Source organism: Musa acuminata, chromosome BXJ2-7 (assembly GCF_036884655.1).
Source record: "Musa acuminata AAA Group cultivar baxijiao chromosome BXJ2-7, Cavendish_Baxijiao_AAA, whole genome shotgun sequence".
In the NCBI taxonomy this organism is placed as follows: domain Eukaryota; kingdom Viridiplantae; phylum Streptophyta; class Magnoliopsida; order Zingiberales; family Musaceae; genus Musa; species Musa acuminata.
This window is the reverse complement of record NC_088344.1, coordinates 5,972,553-5,990,221: the sequence shown is the minus strand read 5'-3', so window position 1 is coordinate 5,990,221 and position 17,669 is coordinate 5,972,553. Positions and strand designations below refer to the sequence as shown.

Here is a 17,669-nt window from a genome sequence, read left to right as displayed (position 1 = left end):
AGAGAGAGAGGGTTTGTTGGGTAGCAATGAAGTGTCGCTCTCAACAGTGATTCAGAATGTGCAACGAGCTGGCACTCACTTCACTCCAAACTCTCTCTCTCTCTCTCTCTCTTATCTTCAGATTCTTCTCAGTAACTAGATAAAATATAGATAAGGAAGAAAGGCAGAAGACACATGCATGCACTGGAGGCCTATCGCGACACACACTGGTGAATCTTCCCAAGGGGAGGAGGGTAGGTTACAGACAGACGTCTGTAACACCGTGGTGATGCATATGGGAGAGGAAGGGGTGGCGGATACCGTTGGCAGGAGGGCACGCGGTGTCGGTGGCTTCTGACGCGCCACAAACCTCGCGCTCTCTGTCCTCTGGTTGGTCCCCCTCCCCGTGGGACCCTTCCCCCTGCGTTCGATTCCCTCCTGTAGCAGCACACTGCTCGCATTTATTTCTCTCTCTCTCTCTCTCTCTCTTCTTACTGTGGGATGCCATGTTGGGATTCTCTGTTTGTCATTTCGCGTTTGTATGTGAAGTCATTTTTTGTCCTAAAAATAATGATTAAAATATAATTTCATTCGATTTAGCATTTCAAATCGACACTCAAAACTTCCGAGGAGGCGTTGTAGTTGGTGGGCGTCACTCGTTCTATTGCTGAACCCAACTCCACAGATGTTATCGCTAAGGAGGTGGTAACACGTTCCTTGGATTATTCGAAATATCACTATGAAATGTACTAATCCGATGAATTAATTTGTGGGATCCACTCGTTTGCACTATATGTTGGTCAGGCGTAAGAAAAGACATTAGAGGTGCTTTCGTTAGACCAAACATCAATTAATTACTTGAGATACGTTTTGTCGATGTTTGCTGGCTTCATACAGCAACAGTACCACCCAACTCTGGCATACATAAAGCGTACAACTTGTGGCATTTAACACGTACAGTACGTTTTGTGGACGCACACCGATGCTTCACTATCTCTCATGTGGTGCAGCTCCAATCTCCACAGCTGTTTGGTCTCTCTCTCTCTCTCTCTCTCTCTCTCTCTCTTTCGCTCTCTTTCACTCATTTTCCTGTGCATATTATTCAATGTCAACTGAAAAGGCAGGCAGAAAGAGATGGATGAGTGACATTTCATGGTAGACGCAACGCTCGATGTAAATCTGAAACGTCATTTCATGTGCTTTTTCTCTCTTCTTTTCACGTTATCAGAGGCACGCAGCAACTCCGACAAAGACACAGTGAGAGAGAGAGAGAGGGTAGCATCGAGTGTAACAATTCTGTGTTCTTCTTCCTTCTTCCATCATCTACTTTCTATCTTTCTGTAACATGATCCGAAACGTCACTCATGTCTTTATCTCTCTTCGTTACGTGAAAACAACAGAGCTAGCGTTAGATATTATTCTTTTGTTTTTGTATCTATGGGGTGAAACCTAGGCTGGTAAGCAGGCACCAATGAACTCTTCTTTTTCTGCAACCATTCTCCCTATTTTATGCTTCACATATATAAAATGATAATTCTACTTCCAAACAGAGTTTGAGAGTGCCAAGAAGAGATTCAGCAGCAACAGTGTGTCTGAGAGCTGTTCTCTTAAACTGATGATCTTGAAGTAGTTGATTTTTTAAATGAATACAAGGTTTGCACTTGATGGGTAAAGAAATCCCACATGTACTGCCTTTGAATATAGCAACAATATGTATCGCCGCATACCGAAGAAAGATCGACAATGATAACCTAAAAAAGACAATAATAGCTCTACTTTTAGGGAAGAACAAGAATTAGTGTCAAAGAGTTTAGACAAATAAGTTTGGTAGCCAATCTGCTTGCAGATGGTTCTGGATTGACCAACGATTGATCACATAAAGAGACTTCTGGTTGAGGATTTGTGAGAGATTTCACATGGATGGTGTAGCATGGAGTGCACAGATCGCTCGAAAATGATCTTGAGTTCATAAAAAGCCCCAAACAGCATTGACTCGGCAGATTCAGAAAAGTAGTAGATCAGCTTAATCGGTATAGAGCTTTTCATATGGAGGGTTGGCATGCTAAAGATGAGTGCTATAATTGAAAATTCAGCAACAATATAGAGAAATTAACTTATAGCGAAAGCATCCTTTCTCGTTTTAGACGCCATTTTGTTTCGAGTACATTACGAGCTAAATGTTGCTTACCTTCTCTGTTCAGGCCATGGAAGACTTCTCGGAAGTTAATGGCGCTAGGAATGATACCACTTTCCAACATTTCGTGGATAAGTTGCAGTGCATCTTCGGACCTTCCTGATTTGCACAGACAGGCCATGAACATTGAGTAGGTCACAAAATCAGGATATGGGCCTTTGAGTTTCATTCTGCGAAAAATATTCCATGCATCCGTAACCATCCCCATGTTCATAAATCCACGAATGAGTGCCGAATATGTAACTACGGTTGCCTCGCAACCATCATCCTTCATCTTCTTAAATATTTTCATTGCCTCGGCAATATTTTTCTCTTTACAGAAATGAACAATCAAAGATGTATGTATATGAGTGGTTTGTGAAATCCCTGCCCTCTTCATTGTCTCAACCTTATCTAAGGCCTCATCCAACCGACCCTCTCTGAGAAGTGCATGGACAATACTTCCATAGACATACTGATCTCTGGTGCATCCAAGAAGCTCCATGTCATCTGCTGCCTTCAGAGCCTCTTCTATTCTGCCTGCTCTGCAGAGAGACTTAACTAGCAAGGAGTAACCAACCTGTGCTGTGAACCCTCTACGACATAGACTTTTAAGAGATCTTTGAGCATCAACTAATTGCTTGGATTCACACAAACAAGAAAGATAAATATCAAGCATTTCTTTGTCTGGCATGTGTCCTGCACGGATCATTTCTTGGAATATTTTGATTGCTTCGTCTGTCTTTCGACCTTTCTTGCCACACAGAAACACAATAAGATATTTATAAGTACTACCATATGGCTCATAGCCATCTTTCTTCATCTCTTTAAAAGCATCTAAAGCCATTTGAGTTAGACCTGCTTGACCATACTGAGCTATCATAATTGTCCAGGTATTTGGAGTTATTGCTAAATCGCTTCTCCTCATTTCCCGAAAAAGATGTCTCATGTGCTTGAAATCTTTGGCACTTCCTGCAAGTTTGATGGCCATATTATAGGCTTCCGCTGTGTGAGTATAACCAGTTTTCCTTCCGATCCATGAAAATAATTGCAAAGCTGCACGGCTTTGTCTCTGACTACTACGGAGGACGGCCTCCACTAGTTCTGGTGTAAAGCAAATGGCGCTGCTCTCTAAAACTTCCTGAATTGAGCACCATTCGGTATATGAGGATATAATTCTGCGCACTTCCTTGAGATCAGCATTGCTAAAAGTTGTTGTTTTAACAGATTTCATGTCCTGCTCATCCTGCTTTGGTGAGAAACTTGATACCTCATGCTCATGATCAAGAAACTGATGGCAAGATGATTGACAAGCTGGTTCCTCTTCTAGGCAATATAGTCTGGATGATCTGCATATCTTCTCCACGTTTCTAGCTTTCTCCAACTCTCCAATTTTGGTTAGAGAAGAAATGACCAGATGGAATACTCCATCTTTTGGATTTATCATGGAATTGATCATTTCTTCCAAAAGCTTAAGAGCCTCTAGGGGTTTGGAAACCTTACAAAGTTCATTGATGAACACAGTATAAGCTTTTCTAGTAGGCCTCATCCCGTTCTGCTTCATGGTTTCAAAAACCTTCCAAGCTTCAGAAATTTTGTTGTTTTGGACATAACCAGCAACCATGGCTGTGATTGCTACAATATCCGGCTTGATACCATTTCTCAACATCTCCTCAGAAAGTTCGAAAGCCTTTTGATATCCATCTGATCTAAATAGCCGTTGGATCATCTCAGTATAAGTAGAAACCATTGGCTGGCACCCAGATTCTCTCATTTCTTGCAACAACTTTAAGGCCTTTTCTATATCACCTTTTTTAAGGAAACCACTAATCAAACAACCATACAACTTACTGTCGACACCTGAATTTTGCCTCAAGCCCTTCACAATGTCTACAGATTTATCCATCTTGCCTGCCCTGCAAAATCCTTTCACTAAGATGTCATAGGTGTCAGAATCAACAAGGAGGTTTTTCTTCTTGATCTCCTCGAACAGATGTTGTGCTTCTTCAGTTTTCCCAGAAAAACAAAAACTCCTCAAGATGCGAGTGTAAACCTCACTTTCTGAGACCTGTGCATTCTTCATCATATCAAGTCCGACCGACCTAACAGCTGCTGCATCACCTGATATCGCTAGACAATCCATAAGCATTTCATATAAGTTTCGCTTGACCGCCATGTTCTTAGAAGTCATTTCTCTGTAAAACTCCATGGCAAGCTCTGGTTTATTCGCACAACATAAAGCACGAAACATTATTTCATAGACTCCGATGTCTACTTCACAACCAGATTTCTTCATTGCCTCAAATGTGCGCATAGCTTTGCCGATCTGCTTTGCTTTTCCATACTTCGAGATGAGAATAGTCCATGTCTTGACATCCCTGGGACACGGCTCCTCATCCATTTCATCCACCAACTTCTCCATCAAATCGAAATCCTTAGCCTCGCCGGCTATGTATATCATCACATTGTAGGCCTCTGTCGTGTGGCAAAAGTTTGGCCGCTCCTTGACCCAGTTGAAGAATCGAAGGGCCAAATGGCCGACCTTGAAGCACCTCTTCAACACCTTCTCTACCACATCCGAACTCAAAACCGAATCCAACTCCTCCAAGCGCCGTTCCATGCGAAGCTGAGATTTCTCTGAGCGCACAATGTTCGTGATCTGGTGAACGATCGGGCTGACGTCTTCCAAGTTGGAATTTTGAGGTGGGTTTCGTTCTGAATCACCTTCTCTGAACACCGTTTCTCCAGCACGGGGTGTACTCGTGCTCTCTTGGGCAATTCGGCAAGCATCTGGGCTACCATCAAAGGAACTAACTGGACGAGCAAAGCTGCCATCTTTAGCGAGCAAAACCTGAGTGGAAGCGTGATCAACGGCGGGCTTCTCTTCGGCCTCGACGAGCTGGGAGATCGTCTGGTACACGGAAGCAGGGGTGGGTCCTTTCGAGCGGGTCGACGTCTTGCGAGCTGGAGACTTGCTCTTTGCGCGGGTGTTCGAGGACTTCAAGCGATACAACAACAACCGAGAAGGCGCCGGATTCGTCGACGAGAACAGCTTGCACAGACTGCTCATTTGTTTTCCCGTCGCTGTTGGGTGATCGGGTGGAGGGCGGCACGCGGCGCGGCGCACAAGCGCCACCGCCGTTCGATGATTATGGCGCACTAAGCGGCTGAGCCGTTGTAGAAAACCCGTCGTAACTTGAACGAATCAGCCGTAAAGATTTTCAGGGGTGATGTTGGACCACCCGCACTTGTAGACCCATCACGACGTATGTCACGTGTGGCATCAACCCTAATGGTTTTCAGGGGTGTCGTAGTCCATCTAAAAGTAATAATAATAATAATTATTATTATTATTATTATAAAGACTATTTATATAATAAAAGTTGAATGTTTTATTTATGTGATCATATTTTTAGATTCTTGGAACTAAAATCATAAAAAATTATAGTATGAAAATAATCTTTTTTTTTATAAAAGAAAGCGAGTGTTCTTTGATCTCTCTCTAATGCATCAGTCTTCTCTGTTGCTGCATCAATCATCAGATGACCGACGTCTTAATAGTGTGTGATGAGCTTTTAAACGGTTCCTGAGGACAAGCATAGGAACACCAGAACTGATTTCTTCTGACCTCTTCATTGGTCAAATGCATGCAATCGATCACAGGGCACGAGTAGATAGATGGCTGCGACTCTTCCTTCTGCCTACTTCACCACGAAGAACAGGTCTTGGATCGCCATGTTCAACTGTTCATACACCAACCATGATGCGTTGACCTCTTCATCGCATTACTTGATGTGCTCACCGATCCCCCATGTGCATGCCTGCTGCCTCTCGACCGACTTTTTCTCACGTCGAGCAGCAACACCCACCAAGTCAACGTGCATGCATGTTGCACCGCGCTCCTCCTTGTGCCGACCCAGTCGTTGACTCACCATGCTTCCTGCTCTTGGATCTGCAACTCCAAGAGAAGCTTTCTTGGTCTGCATCTCATGTTTTGCGAAAGGTTTGTTCTCTTTTGACGTTTGTTTTAGTCATTCAATGGCATAAGGGACTAAATCATCAAATTTAGATGCTCTTCTGCATGGCATTTGATGTTACCGGTTTACATTCACCGAAGGGAGTTGACAAACTAGGAAGAAGAAGGAGTATCAAAATGGCTTTTGATCGTCAATAATAATCCTACGCATTAATATGGGAGCTGGCCAACATAGAAATCCTATTAAGATTAATTGGATCGTCACCGTTACGATAACCGTTACAATGATTATAACGGCTGCTATCTCGTATAAGATTTTGGCAGTTGGAAAAAGCAACGAAGTCAACTCCCCAATTGCGCGTTTGTTTGACTCGGGTAAGGCCGGTTGCCGACCGGTAAAATGACCGCCGCGTCCATTTGTTCGTACCTGCGGTTGAATTTACATTTTGGTCCTTATAAGAATCTGAAAATTCATATCTTACCTTAGAGAGGGATGAAATCTCACATGCATCTTCCAATATTTGGATTTTGTTGGGTCTTTATGAAAATATTTGTTTTGCATGTGTGTCCCTGAAACCATCAGGTTCGATGATATGCTGACTTGATAGGGATGGGTTTGTAATATCGTATCCTCAGGGGTGTAAATGTAAACTGACTTCGCTTTCTATCTTGTTCCCATTCTTTTTGGTTTGCTTTCCTTTTCGATGAGCATCGTTTCTTCCACCACCTCTCATGTCAACTAGCTTTCGGATAGGTGGATCTGGTGCAGATTCGATCTCTTGAAGATTCCTTCTGCCTTCCTCATCGTTACTTGGACTTATTCGTGGTTGTTGATCGATGGACGATTTCGCGTTTTCGGTTTTCTCTGTGCTTTCGTCGTGATTCCTGCCCTTCTTCTTCTATTTCGTTCTTGATCGGGACAATAATTTGAATTTTTCAGAGTTTTTCCTCTTTGGTCGATCATTTACGTGTGTGATTGTGGGAAATAGTCAATCTATTGTCGTATTTCTGGACTTCCAAGCTTCTTCCTCCACTGGGATTGAACGCGTACGGAGGCCAGATTCCGGCTTTTTTAGATCTGTGGATGCTTGTTGGAAGTCCTGGCACGAATGCTGCATAGGAAAAGCGGGAAAAATTGAGCATCGTATCCGATGGGCAACACATGCGTCGGGCCGAGCCTGACGAAGAACGGGTTTTTCCAATCGGTTTCCGCCAGCATTTGGCGCACCCGTTCGGAGAAGGACGTTCTCCCGTCCGCCCACGGCGAGGCTGCCGGCAGTGAGTCCGCTAAAGCTTCATCGGCCACCGATGCCCCCGAACCCGTCAAGATCCCTGGAGTCGACACAAAGCACTCCAGGGTCCCCGAAGTCGTCGGGAATCCGGCGCCGGCAGACCCTTCTAAGAAGCCCACCCAGGTCAAAAGGACCGGGAGCTCAGCCGGCCTTCAGGCTGGCTCAGTGTTGAAGCGCAAGACCGAGAATCTGAAGGACATTTACAGCTTAGGGAAGAAGCTCGGACAGGGACAGTTTGGCACGACCTATCTCTGTGTAGAGAAGGCAAGTGGAAAGGAGTATGCTTGCAAGTCCATCTTGAAGAGGAAGTTGGCCACCGACGATGATGTCGAGGACGTTCGGAGAGAGATCCAGATAATGCACCATTTGTCTGGTCATCCCAACGTCATCTCCATTAAAGGGGCTTACGAAGATGCCGTGGCTGTTCATTTGGTAATGGAGTTGTGTGCTGGTGGTGAGCTGTTCGATAGGATAGTCCAGAAGGGGCACTACACCGAGAGGAAGGCAGCGGAGCTTGCAAGGGTGATTGTGGGCATTGTGGAAGCTTGTCATTCGATGGGCGTCATGCATCGGGATCTCAAGCCCGAAAATTTTCTTTTCGTGAACCAAATGGAGGATGCTTCTCTTAGGACCATTGACTTTGGATTGTCGATATTCTTTCAACCTGGTATGTTCTTTTTCCTTCTCAGCTTATGCTTTAGGCAAATTGTTTCGTCGGTCACAAAATTGTAGTTGGAGGTGCAGATTTATGAATGTAGTTTTACTTGAGACAGATTAATTCAAATGACAACAACCGTTTCCAAGAAAACGATCTTATCTATTTTAATTATGCAAATAGGCTTTGTGATAAATGCAACTCGACCCTTGATGCAACAATATGAAATGACTTGACCCTTGTTAGAGATGCTTTCTTTTTCCTTACTGATCTGTAAGAACATTCCTGTTACTTGTTATCCTTCCATGTTGAATTGAGATACTAATTTATTGATCTCAAGTTAGTATCTTGTGTTTCTTTAGCTTGCACCATCATCTTTCTCTTCAGTCCATTTGGGGAGCCCGGTAATCCTTTACTTGTAAGCAAGTAGGATACTAGAGTTTATATGCAATAATTTGGCTTTTAGATGAGATCATAGAGCTTAAGAAATTTAGCTTGGTAACGAAACAGGGACTACACAAAAATAGCCTTTCTATTTTGGCGGTAAGGGAGTCTTGTGTTTCTTTATCTTGCACCATCATATTTCTCTTCAGTCCATTTGGCAAGCTTAGTAATCCTTAGTTGACTTATAGGCAAGCAGAGGACTCCAGTTATTTGGATCATGAAGGGGCAGTTTTGTCGGAACACCAAGGGTCACATTTGTTCCTCCAGAACTATTGTATTTTATTCTGACCCTTAATTGTGTTACCATGTTAATTAAGCAGTCTAAGGGACAACAGAAAATTGGTGGCTTCCATTTTTCTTTACTGGAAAATGGTTAAAGAAGACTTCTCTTCAGCATAGATTGTAGTCAATCAAGTTTATGGGCTATACTAGCTAAGAACATGATACTTCTCTCGAAGCCATTAACGTATTCATTTCCATGCATCAGATCTCCAGTTTGGTCGGATGTATAATGTTCACATAACAGGGTACACAATTTTCAGCTTCAAAGCAGAGCTGATATCTACTTGGAGTTATCAGTGCCTTGATTTGATCAGGTTGAGGGAATTGTTTTTGCTATTTTTTCAATTACATTTGTTGTAAAATCCACCTGAGATTAGCAGAATAGTTCATAATTTTAACTTGATTCTGTGGTAATATAAATATCCATAATATGTACACAAAAAATGAACTACAATGAAGATATATTCTGCTTTTGTTTCTTTTTTGTGAAACCTCTGGGTGCACTTAGATGAGTGTGTGCTTCAATGGAAGTAAATTGTTTTTTCTTTCAAATAACATCACTTTAGTTTCTTGTTTTATTAAAGAAGAGGGACATTATGGCTTGTTGTGGTTGTAATGTGGAAGAGGAAGCATTATGATAATATATCACATATAACACCCACGTTCTTTATTATAATGTAACTTTTTTAGGAAGTTTAAATCAATTAAATCTAAATCCTTGAGCCATATTGTTTAGTTACTCATTTTATGCTGATACTTGTCAACAATCTTTCTTTAGCTGTTCACTAACTGGTCGATCTTTTCTTTCAGGGGAAGTATTTAATGATGTGGTTGGTAGCCCTTACTATGTTGCGCCAGAAGTCCTGAAGAAACGTTATGGTCCAGAGTCAGATGTTTGGAGTGCTGGAATTATCATCTACATTCTGCTTAGTGGTGTACCTCCATTTTGGGCTGGTGAGAAATTTGACATTAACTAATTGCTCATTTTATCCTACAATGACTACACTTCTCAGTTCATAATTTTATATGCACACGATTGTTTTGTATGTCATTGTGTGTATCACATACCCATATAGTGAGTACCAAGAACATATGCTTGTACTATCCTTCAACTATTTGATACTTCTTGTTTTCATGTCCAGAATCTGAGCAAGGTATATTTGAGGAGGTTTTGCATGGTAAACTTGACTTCCAATCAGATCCATGGCCTAGTATCTCAGAAAGTGCAAAAGATCTTGTAAGGAGAATGCTTGTTAGAGACCCTAGTAAGCGATTAACTGCCCATGAAGTACTGTGTAAGTTTTTTACCTTTCTGGCCTCAAATTTTAGATTATTATATTGTCAGAAACTATGGATTATCTCTCAGTGAAGAACATCTACGGCTTGCTATTAACTCAATTTTTTTCCAAGAACACATCATAGCGTACAATGAATAAATAATTACAGTATATCAACGAACCATCACTTATATCTCATATATATCTCAAAAGGCTTTAGAGTGACTTATTTCCTTGCGACTGCTTTGTCTTTATTCACATATAATCATGCTATCCCGTTGGCTTTAATCAAACAATTTCACCTATGGATGTTTAAGTTGCTTTAGAGTGATTTCTTTTCTTGCAGGTCATCCTTGGGTTCAGATTGATGGTGTGGCTCCTGATAAGCCTCTGGATTCTGCAGTTCTCTCTCGCCTGAAACATTTCTCAGCAATGAACAAGCTCAAAAAGATGGCCTTGAGGGTAAGGTTTCTAATGCCTGAAATTTTTGTAATTATGAAGAAAATATATTTGTCTTGTATACAACTTTTAGATATATCAGAAAAGTTTTATACATATGATGCAGTGAAAAGTTTATGGGTGTTCAAGACTACCTGATTAGGACAATCTGGGACTTATGTCATGAAAGTTAGCTGCACTGGAGAACAATGTTCCTACTGAGTTGAACTTGCTTCGTAATTAATTGTAATTGAATTATTTTGATGGTAAACTAGAAATTTGCTAAACCAAATATCTGCAAAAGCATACCTGTTTCACAATCTACATATCTTTTTCCAATATTTACTCTTCCTTTTTCTGTGATTTGATGTGTAATAATGTGCTTCAAAGAAAAAGGATTCCTTCAAATTTTCAACATTGAATTGTACAATTTAATGAATAATAGTGCAAGCCATAGCTGCCATACAAACTTTAGTTTCAGGCTCTGAAACCTCTTTAATTTGAAAACATACTAGACATTTGAGTGTCTGTATTCATGTGCTTCATCCAGTGAATATTGGCTTTTTAGTGAATTTTGGCATAAAATGATACACATTCTATATTTTATTGTTTTTTATGCAGGTTATTGCTGCAAACCTATCTGAGGATGAAATTGCTGGCCTGAAGGAGATGTTTAAGATGATAGACACAGATAATAGTGGACAGATAACTTTTGAAGAACTCAAGGTTGGATTAGAAAGAGTGGGTGCCAAACTTAAGGAATCAGAAATTTATGCACTTATGCAAGCAGTAAGTGTCAGTTTCTTTTCATTTTATAATTTAATCAATGTTGTTGTCGAAGGTTGACTAAATATGTCATTACCTTTTGAATTGTAGTATTGGTCTTATAAAAAAATCAACTAAAGTTAAATAACTACCTATTAAAGTGTAATTTACTATTTTTGTTGTAAAAAGTCCAAGAGAAGTTATTTAACTACATTATAAGTCAATCTTGTTAGGGAAGGGGAAAATGTGAACAGAGGTGGTGCAAACAGCAGGGCTAAGGCCTCTTCTTTTAGAATCATACTATTTTTGATTCATGTATTATAGATAATAACAAATGAGTGATCCCTAATGCAAAAGATGAATCTGTCAGACCAAAATTTATTGATAATTGCGATTTAGCACAATTAATTTTTTGTCCTTTCTCTTTGTACCACTGTTAGTTTGTACGTTTCTTTGTATCCTCTTTGTTATGCAACTACATCATCCATGCAAGTATTATTTTTCAAAACAAATCTAGTTTTTATATTTTAAAAATTAGATAAAATGTGGATATGGAAATATAAAGATGTAGTACCTAATGTAATGCACATTTAATAGTCATATATTTGTGACAATTTACGATGCATACTCAAAACTCTTTCTTGAACATTGTACTACCTGTGAAGTTATGAACGTTTCAACTTTCTAAGTTGTCATCTCAAGTAAGATTTTACATCCATCACAACTTTTTTTTTTTTCGATCCATCTATCACAACTTTAAGCTAGTTTTGCTAATTAATTGATAACACCTTATACACTGGGTGTTAAACTTCTTTCTGGTTTAGAGTTTTCTACGGTAACACATGTTTCTGTGATAGACTCTAGAAACTTGAGGAAAATTTAGCATATTCTATTGGAAACCATGTTCAGGGCACTTTCTGTCCTTAAAATAGTTGTTACATGTCCATGAGCAAAACATTTAACAAGAAGAGATAATTTACCAAACGTAATAATGAAACTTCTTCAATTTTGCTTATCCCTCCTTTCTCCAAAACTATAAATTGCAGGCAGATGTTGATAACAGTGGTACTATAGATTATGATGAGTTTATTGCTGCTACATTACATCTAAACAAGATAGAGAAGGAGGACCACTTATTTGCAGCCTTCCAATATTTTGATAAAGATGGAAGCGGTTATATAACTGCGGACGAGTTGCAACAGGCTTGCGAAGAATTTGGTATGGGGGATGTCCGGCTAGAGGAAATGATCAGAGAAGCAGATCAAGATAATGTATATAACTTAGTCAGCCATCATTTCATTTATGAATCTTGAAATGCTACTGGGGATTGCATCTGCTCAATTTTTGAATCCTTGTTGCAGGATGGTCGCATAGATTACAACGAATTCGTGGCAATGATGCAAAAAGGAAATACTACTGTCATTGGCAAAAAGGGATTACAAAGTAACTTCAGCATTGGTTTTAGGGAGGCTCTGAAGCTTGGTTAAGAATGTACTGATGTAATTTTCTTGATTTTTTTTCTCCTCTTTGTTTCTTCTATATTATCCTTCCTTGTGTTTGTTATCATCAATACAAATAGTCGGGATCGGAAGCTCTTTCTTTGCCGTCTCCTCATTGAGATAACACTACTTGTAAAAATCCAACTTTTTCTCATCCATTATCTAATGTTTGGACTTTCCAACTTCAATGTATGTGAACAAAATGGCAGTGGCACTAGCCCTCAGTAGTTAAATTCTTGTTTCACATGGAAGTTCACTTTTCTAGATGACATTAACATCAGAATGTTCTACTAGTTCTTAGCATTTAATTGAGTTGCACTAATGTTGGTCACTTTTGATCCCCATATATGGTCACAGTGTACTGTTTGGATCATGGTGGACCTGTTCTTGCCTCAGTTTAATATGCTCAGCATGTACTCTCTATTTTTCTTGTTAATGGCAGTAATATATTTTCCAAAGAACTATGAATCCAGTTAGATATATTTATCAAATATATTATTTCCTGTCTCCTGATCAGTGACGCTTCATATTTGTTCTTGGATTCAGTATGAAAATGATCTCTGTTTATGTGAAAACAGCCTTGCCAAAGGAAGATTTTGTGATGTCCATGTCACAAGTGCAGGAAATTCTAATAAAGGAACAACCACCATTGGATATCATAAGATAGGAACTTAAGGTGAACCCATTGCTACCATCATTTAAGGAGCATCAGTCAGAAACAACAGCTGCAAGAACCAGAATGACATGCAAAGCATAGAGGTAGAGGATACTATTTGAGTCATAAGATCCATAATGCACAATTTAAAGCCAATTCTTGGATCAGTAAAATTGCAATAACATGTTCCTTCAAACCCGCTTGTGTTTGAGTTTCTTGTGGTCAATTATGATCTTACCTTCTTCTTTTGGCCTTTTCACCACCTAATTAAATGTGATCACAAAGTAAAAGCAATGTCAACTGTGAAATCTAATTATATCTATACAATCCAGAAGAAAATTTTGAAAGTTCAATTCACCCCATTAGATCTTTCAAGTTCTAAGATCTCCATCAATGTTAACCCTAAAGTATTAGATGATATTTTGAATCCTGATAAGTGAATTTGATATATCATCATCATGATTAATATTTTAAATATAAATTTATAAATATAAGTGGGTCTGATTATAAAGGGATAATTAAAATAAAAATAATAATAATAATAATAATGAGGAGGAGGAGGAGGAGGAGAAAGAAGAATAGGGTATTTATATCTAATTATAAAGGGATAATATGAAAATATTAAATAAAATAAAATAAAATTATAAATAGTAAAAATGGGTTATAAATAATAATCTCCTAAAACAATTTAAAAACATGATATATTATCTTAAGTTTATTTATTTTCTGAGTTGTAGTTAAGAAACTGATCCCAAAATACGACCTGGATGATTCCTCCACGAGTACTAGTATCGAAAACCTGATAGAAAATTTTAAAAATCCAAAAAAAAAATCTGATTTGTTAAGCACATGTTGCGTTCGATTCGGTCATATGCATGTATGAAAATTATCCTTAACTCGCAATCATAAACAAAAATTAAATATTGTAGAGGGGTGTCATCATTGAGCTTGATTTAGATTGAAGTAGGGAAGTTTGTGTGTGTTGCCAACTAACAACTACCTACAACCTTCTCAATTAGCATTCATACACAAACCTCACAGTTCTAATGACAATTACATCATCACCAAAACTTCGAACCCTCGTGTTTGATTTGGCAACCTTTATTATTATTATCATCATCATCATCATCTTCATCTTGCATTTGAGCACCAATTTTCTAATTATATACAATTATTATTATTATTATTATTTATTTTGGTTTTGACCACGAATGTGGACACGAAGTGTCTTTTCGTGCGCCTCATGTTTTGCTGCTCTGACCAAGCAAATCTTCACCAAAGTCAGACTACTGTTGTATCCACATCCACTCTTTCTTCCTCCCTTTGCATCGGCCGTCACCCTCTTTTCAACGCAATCCCTGCCCGCAGCAACTAAACCCATCGCTCATACTTTTGTTGACTTCTTAATGTGGAGAGTTTCTTCACAAGATTGCCGATGGAGTGCGTTGTTGTGGTAATATTTTGACTGTTTTCTGGATTAGTTTTTCTTCTTCTTCTTCTTCTTCTTCTTCTTCTTCTTCTTCTTCTTTTATGTCAACCATCAGATTCAGAAAGCAAAAGGCAACAAAACATTCAAGCATCTAACTTGTGAGACCATCTCCATTACAAGTCAACTGTCATGTGCCAATGTTGACCATGGACTTCTGACTTTTCAACACCCGACCCAACCACTATCAAGCTACCGACATACACGATGGCCCATAATTCTATAAGAGAGGTCGAGGACGAGAGGGTGCGATGGAACGGCGACAGTGCAACATCGGCACCACACCATGCCTTCCTCCTCCCGAAGAGAGCTCCAGGGCCCAAGGCCTCCGCCACTCAAGGTGAGCAGGGATTCATGCAGAGTCAAGAAACCAGCAACGGCAGCAGCTCTCTCTCGGGGCGAGCACGAGCACGAGCACGAGCACCGCGAGCCGGTCGTCGTCTACCTGCACACGCCCAAGGTCTTCCACACCAGGCCCCAAGATTTCATGAGCCTGGTGCAACGGCTGACGGGGAAGTCATCTTCTTCGAGCTCTTCTCGCTGTAGAACCGGCTCCGATCTCGACCAGAGAGGCGCCGGAATGGACTCTCTGAATGATACTGGCGTGGGACAGAACGTCGGAGCTGGTGAAGGTGGAGACCCGTTGCTGCTCACGCTGGGCCAGTTCTCTTCCATGTCTTCCGTTCCTTCACCGATCATATCTCCAAGTCTCTTCTTTTGTTCTCCGAATACGCAGGCATGCTTGCAGGATCTTAGTCCATTATTTTGAAGGCACATATCCACTGTAAATTGTTGGATGCATATCTATGTATGAATGATCAATGTTCTCCTTCTCCTGTAAGAATCCTCAGATCAGCAGTGAAGAAGAATTATGAGGAGGCCTCTAATTCTGATGCATACGACTCTCGGATATCTTTTCCTTGTAAGCATGCAGCTCATCTTTCAGAAAACCCCATAAGAGATCACTGACACCAATCACAGTCTTATCTTTCTTGCTTTTGCAATCAAAACATCATGTATGATATCTGTTTACTCGTTGAAGTGATATGAAAAGCCAAAATCTCAAACGATCGATCTCATTCAGTTCATTCTCCTCTTGCATACCGAGTCCCACAATTGCAGCTGGAATTCTCCTTGTTTCTTGGGCAGGGCATCTGAGAAGAAACTGCCACATCTGCAAATGAACTTGAAGAACAAAGAAGTAGCCCTTTCAGCTGGAACAAATTGATTGGTTCCAATTCTCGAAATGATTAATATGTCTATGTTGGAACTCCATTGAATTACATATGATCGAGAAGGAAAAGGGGACGTGTTAAGAGAAATTTTATATGCTAAGATCTTGGTAAGAGATAGAGAGGGAAAATTTCTCTACTGAGACATCCGAATTGATTATATTAAAGACAAGGAGACGAGCTGAAGCCTAAGATGGAAGACGAGGAACGTGGACCGGTTACCTGAGGTGGTGAAAAGGTTGAAGAAGCACTAGTCTTGGAACGTAGGGTTTGAAACCAAGAAAAAGGAATAAGGATCATCAGAGTTTTTCTAACCACAGACGCCAAGTTAGAGAACTCATAGGAAAACCGGAGAAGATTATGCAGATAGAGATACAGATAATATGATTAATAAATAATAAAAGTATGAGAACCATTGATCATTAATGATCATATGCATCAACTTTCCTATACACCTCTTAGTTGACATCTCGAGCCATGCCTCTACATTAATGACTGACAACAAATTATATTGCTCGGTGCCCAGATATAAAAACTAAGTCCCCAGCCAAATAGAAGGGGGAGGGCACATAGTTATGTTGCTCTCCTCCGTCTTGCATTGGCTTAAGCATCGGAGGGATGGAGCCAAGAAACCACCGACACAAACCTATTGTGCAAGATTACCGGTGACAGGAGATGACCTCACAACAAGAGAAACCTTTGTTCCTTTACCTCGCCTCTCCACTTTAAGATCAAATCGTCCCTGACAAATCATCTCCCTAGTAGACCTCCTATGTTGGTTCATCACATTAGCACTCTACATTAACGAGGAGGAGATACCAGGATGATACTATCAAATAGCACGATCATCCGGTGCAACTTGCATCCGTTGAAGACAATTAATCCATACTGGCCAGTCCTTTCATTGCTCTCCTGAAGGCAATTACGCATCAGATGCGCTTTCCTCTTCAACCTCAGCTTCCTCCATTCCTCAAGAAAGAGAAGTTTGTAGGACTGCAGCCGAGGAAGAAACGCAAGAACTGCAAGATGAAGTTTCCAGTCTAGAAACAAAAAACAAAAAAATGGAGTTTCTTCTTTTACACATGGATCACGTAAAGGACAGCCGCTACTTCGACTGGGAGCCAGTAGGAACTCAAGTCGTCGTTCTCTTCCCGGTCCAAAGTTTCTGCTCTGGGGATCCTGCAGGATGCAGACCAACCGAAGAAGGTATCGTTCCACCAGATGACTGTGATTTGACTTAATGCATGTGTTCATTCCAAAGGCTTGGACTTATATGTACCCTCAAAGAACACTCCTTTTCTACAACACTTGATTGATAAGAAGACTAGTATAGTAAACTTAGATAAAATTAATATTATCTAATAATTTGGGTATCTAAATCCGGCTTGATTAATTACTTATAAGAAGGCATCCCAAATTCAACTAAAAGTACTCAAACCCGATTTAAATAAATAAAATAGAATCATATATCCGAAGAAAATGCTATAAATTCAAAGTAACATTAGTTCATCTATGC

At 40.1% G+C, this 17,669-nt stretch overlaps 3 protein-coding genes across 3 annotated transcripts; 2 read left to right on the top strand and 1 right to left on the bottom strand.

Annotated features, from left to right (window-relative positions):
- Positions 1-1,800: 1,800 nt before the first annotated feature.
- Positions 1,801-5,333, bottom strand: LOC135616851 (putative pentatricopeptide repeat-containing protein At5g06400, mitochondrial). Its single transcript, XM_065116528.1, has one exon. The coding sequence runs from the start codon at positions 5,220-5,222 to the stop codon at positions 2,094-2,096; it is 3,129 nt and encodes a 1,042-aa protein (XP_064972600.1). The 5' UTR covers positions 5,223-5,333; the 3' UTR covers positions 1,801-2,093.
- Positions 5,334-6,833: 1,500 nt separating this feature from the next.
- On the top strand, positions 6,834-13,031 carry LOC103990349 (calcium-dependent protein kinase 10). The gene is made up of 7 exons (XM_009409453.3): positions 6,834-8,087; positions 9,612-9,755; positions 9,944-10,096; positions 10,425-10,540; positions 11,138-11,305; positions 12,328-12,552; positions 12,643-13,031. Exons 1-7 carry the CDS (start codon positions 7,280-7,282, stop codon positions 12,766-12,768), a joined length of 1,740 nt encoding a protein of 579 aa, XP_009407728.2. The 5' UTR covers positions 6,834-7,279; the 3' UTR covers positions 12,769-13,031.
- Positions 13,032-15,207: 2,176 nt separating this feature from the next.
- On the top strand, positions 15,208-15,690 carry LOC103991053 (VQ motif-containing protein 20). Its single transcript, XM_009410419.2, has one exon. It carries the CDS (start codon positions 15,208-15,210, stop codon positions 15,688-15,690), a length of 483 nt encoding a protein of 160 aa, XP_009408694.2.
- Positions 15,691-17,669: the final 1,979 nt, after the last annotated feature.

What these genes read in the sequence shown, in the direction of transcription:
- LOC103990349 (XM_009409453.3), top strand. Translation starts at nt 7,280, where the DNA reads ATGGGCAACACATGCGTCGGGCCGAGCCTGACGAAGAACGGGTTTTTC. An exon ending in TGTACCTCCATTTTGGGCTG is followed by an intron (nt 9,756 to 9,943) that starts GTGAGAAATTTG and finishes TTTCATGTCCAG; the next exon opens with AATCTGAGCAAGGTATATTT. An exon ending in GAGAAGCAGATCAAGATAAT is followed by an intron (nt 12,553 to 12,642) that starts GTATATAACTTA and finishes TCCTTGTTGCAG; the next exon opens with GATGGTCGCATAGATTACAA.
- LOC135616851 (XM_065116528.1), bottom strand. Translation starts at nt 5,222, where the DNA reads ATGAGCAGTCTGTGCAAGCTGTTCTCGTCGACGAATCCGGCGCCTTCT.
- LOC103991053 (XM_009410419.2), top strand. Translation starts at nt 15,208, where the DNA reads ATGCCTTCCTCCTCCCGAAGAGAGCTCCAGGGCCCAAGGCCTCCGCCA.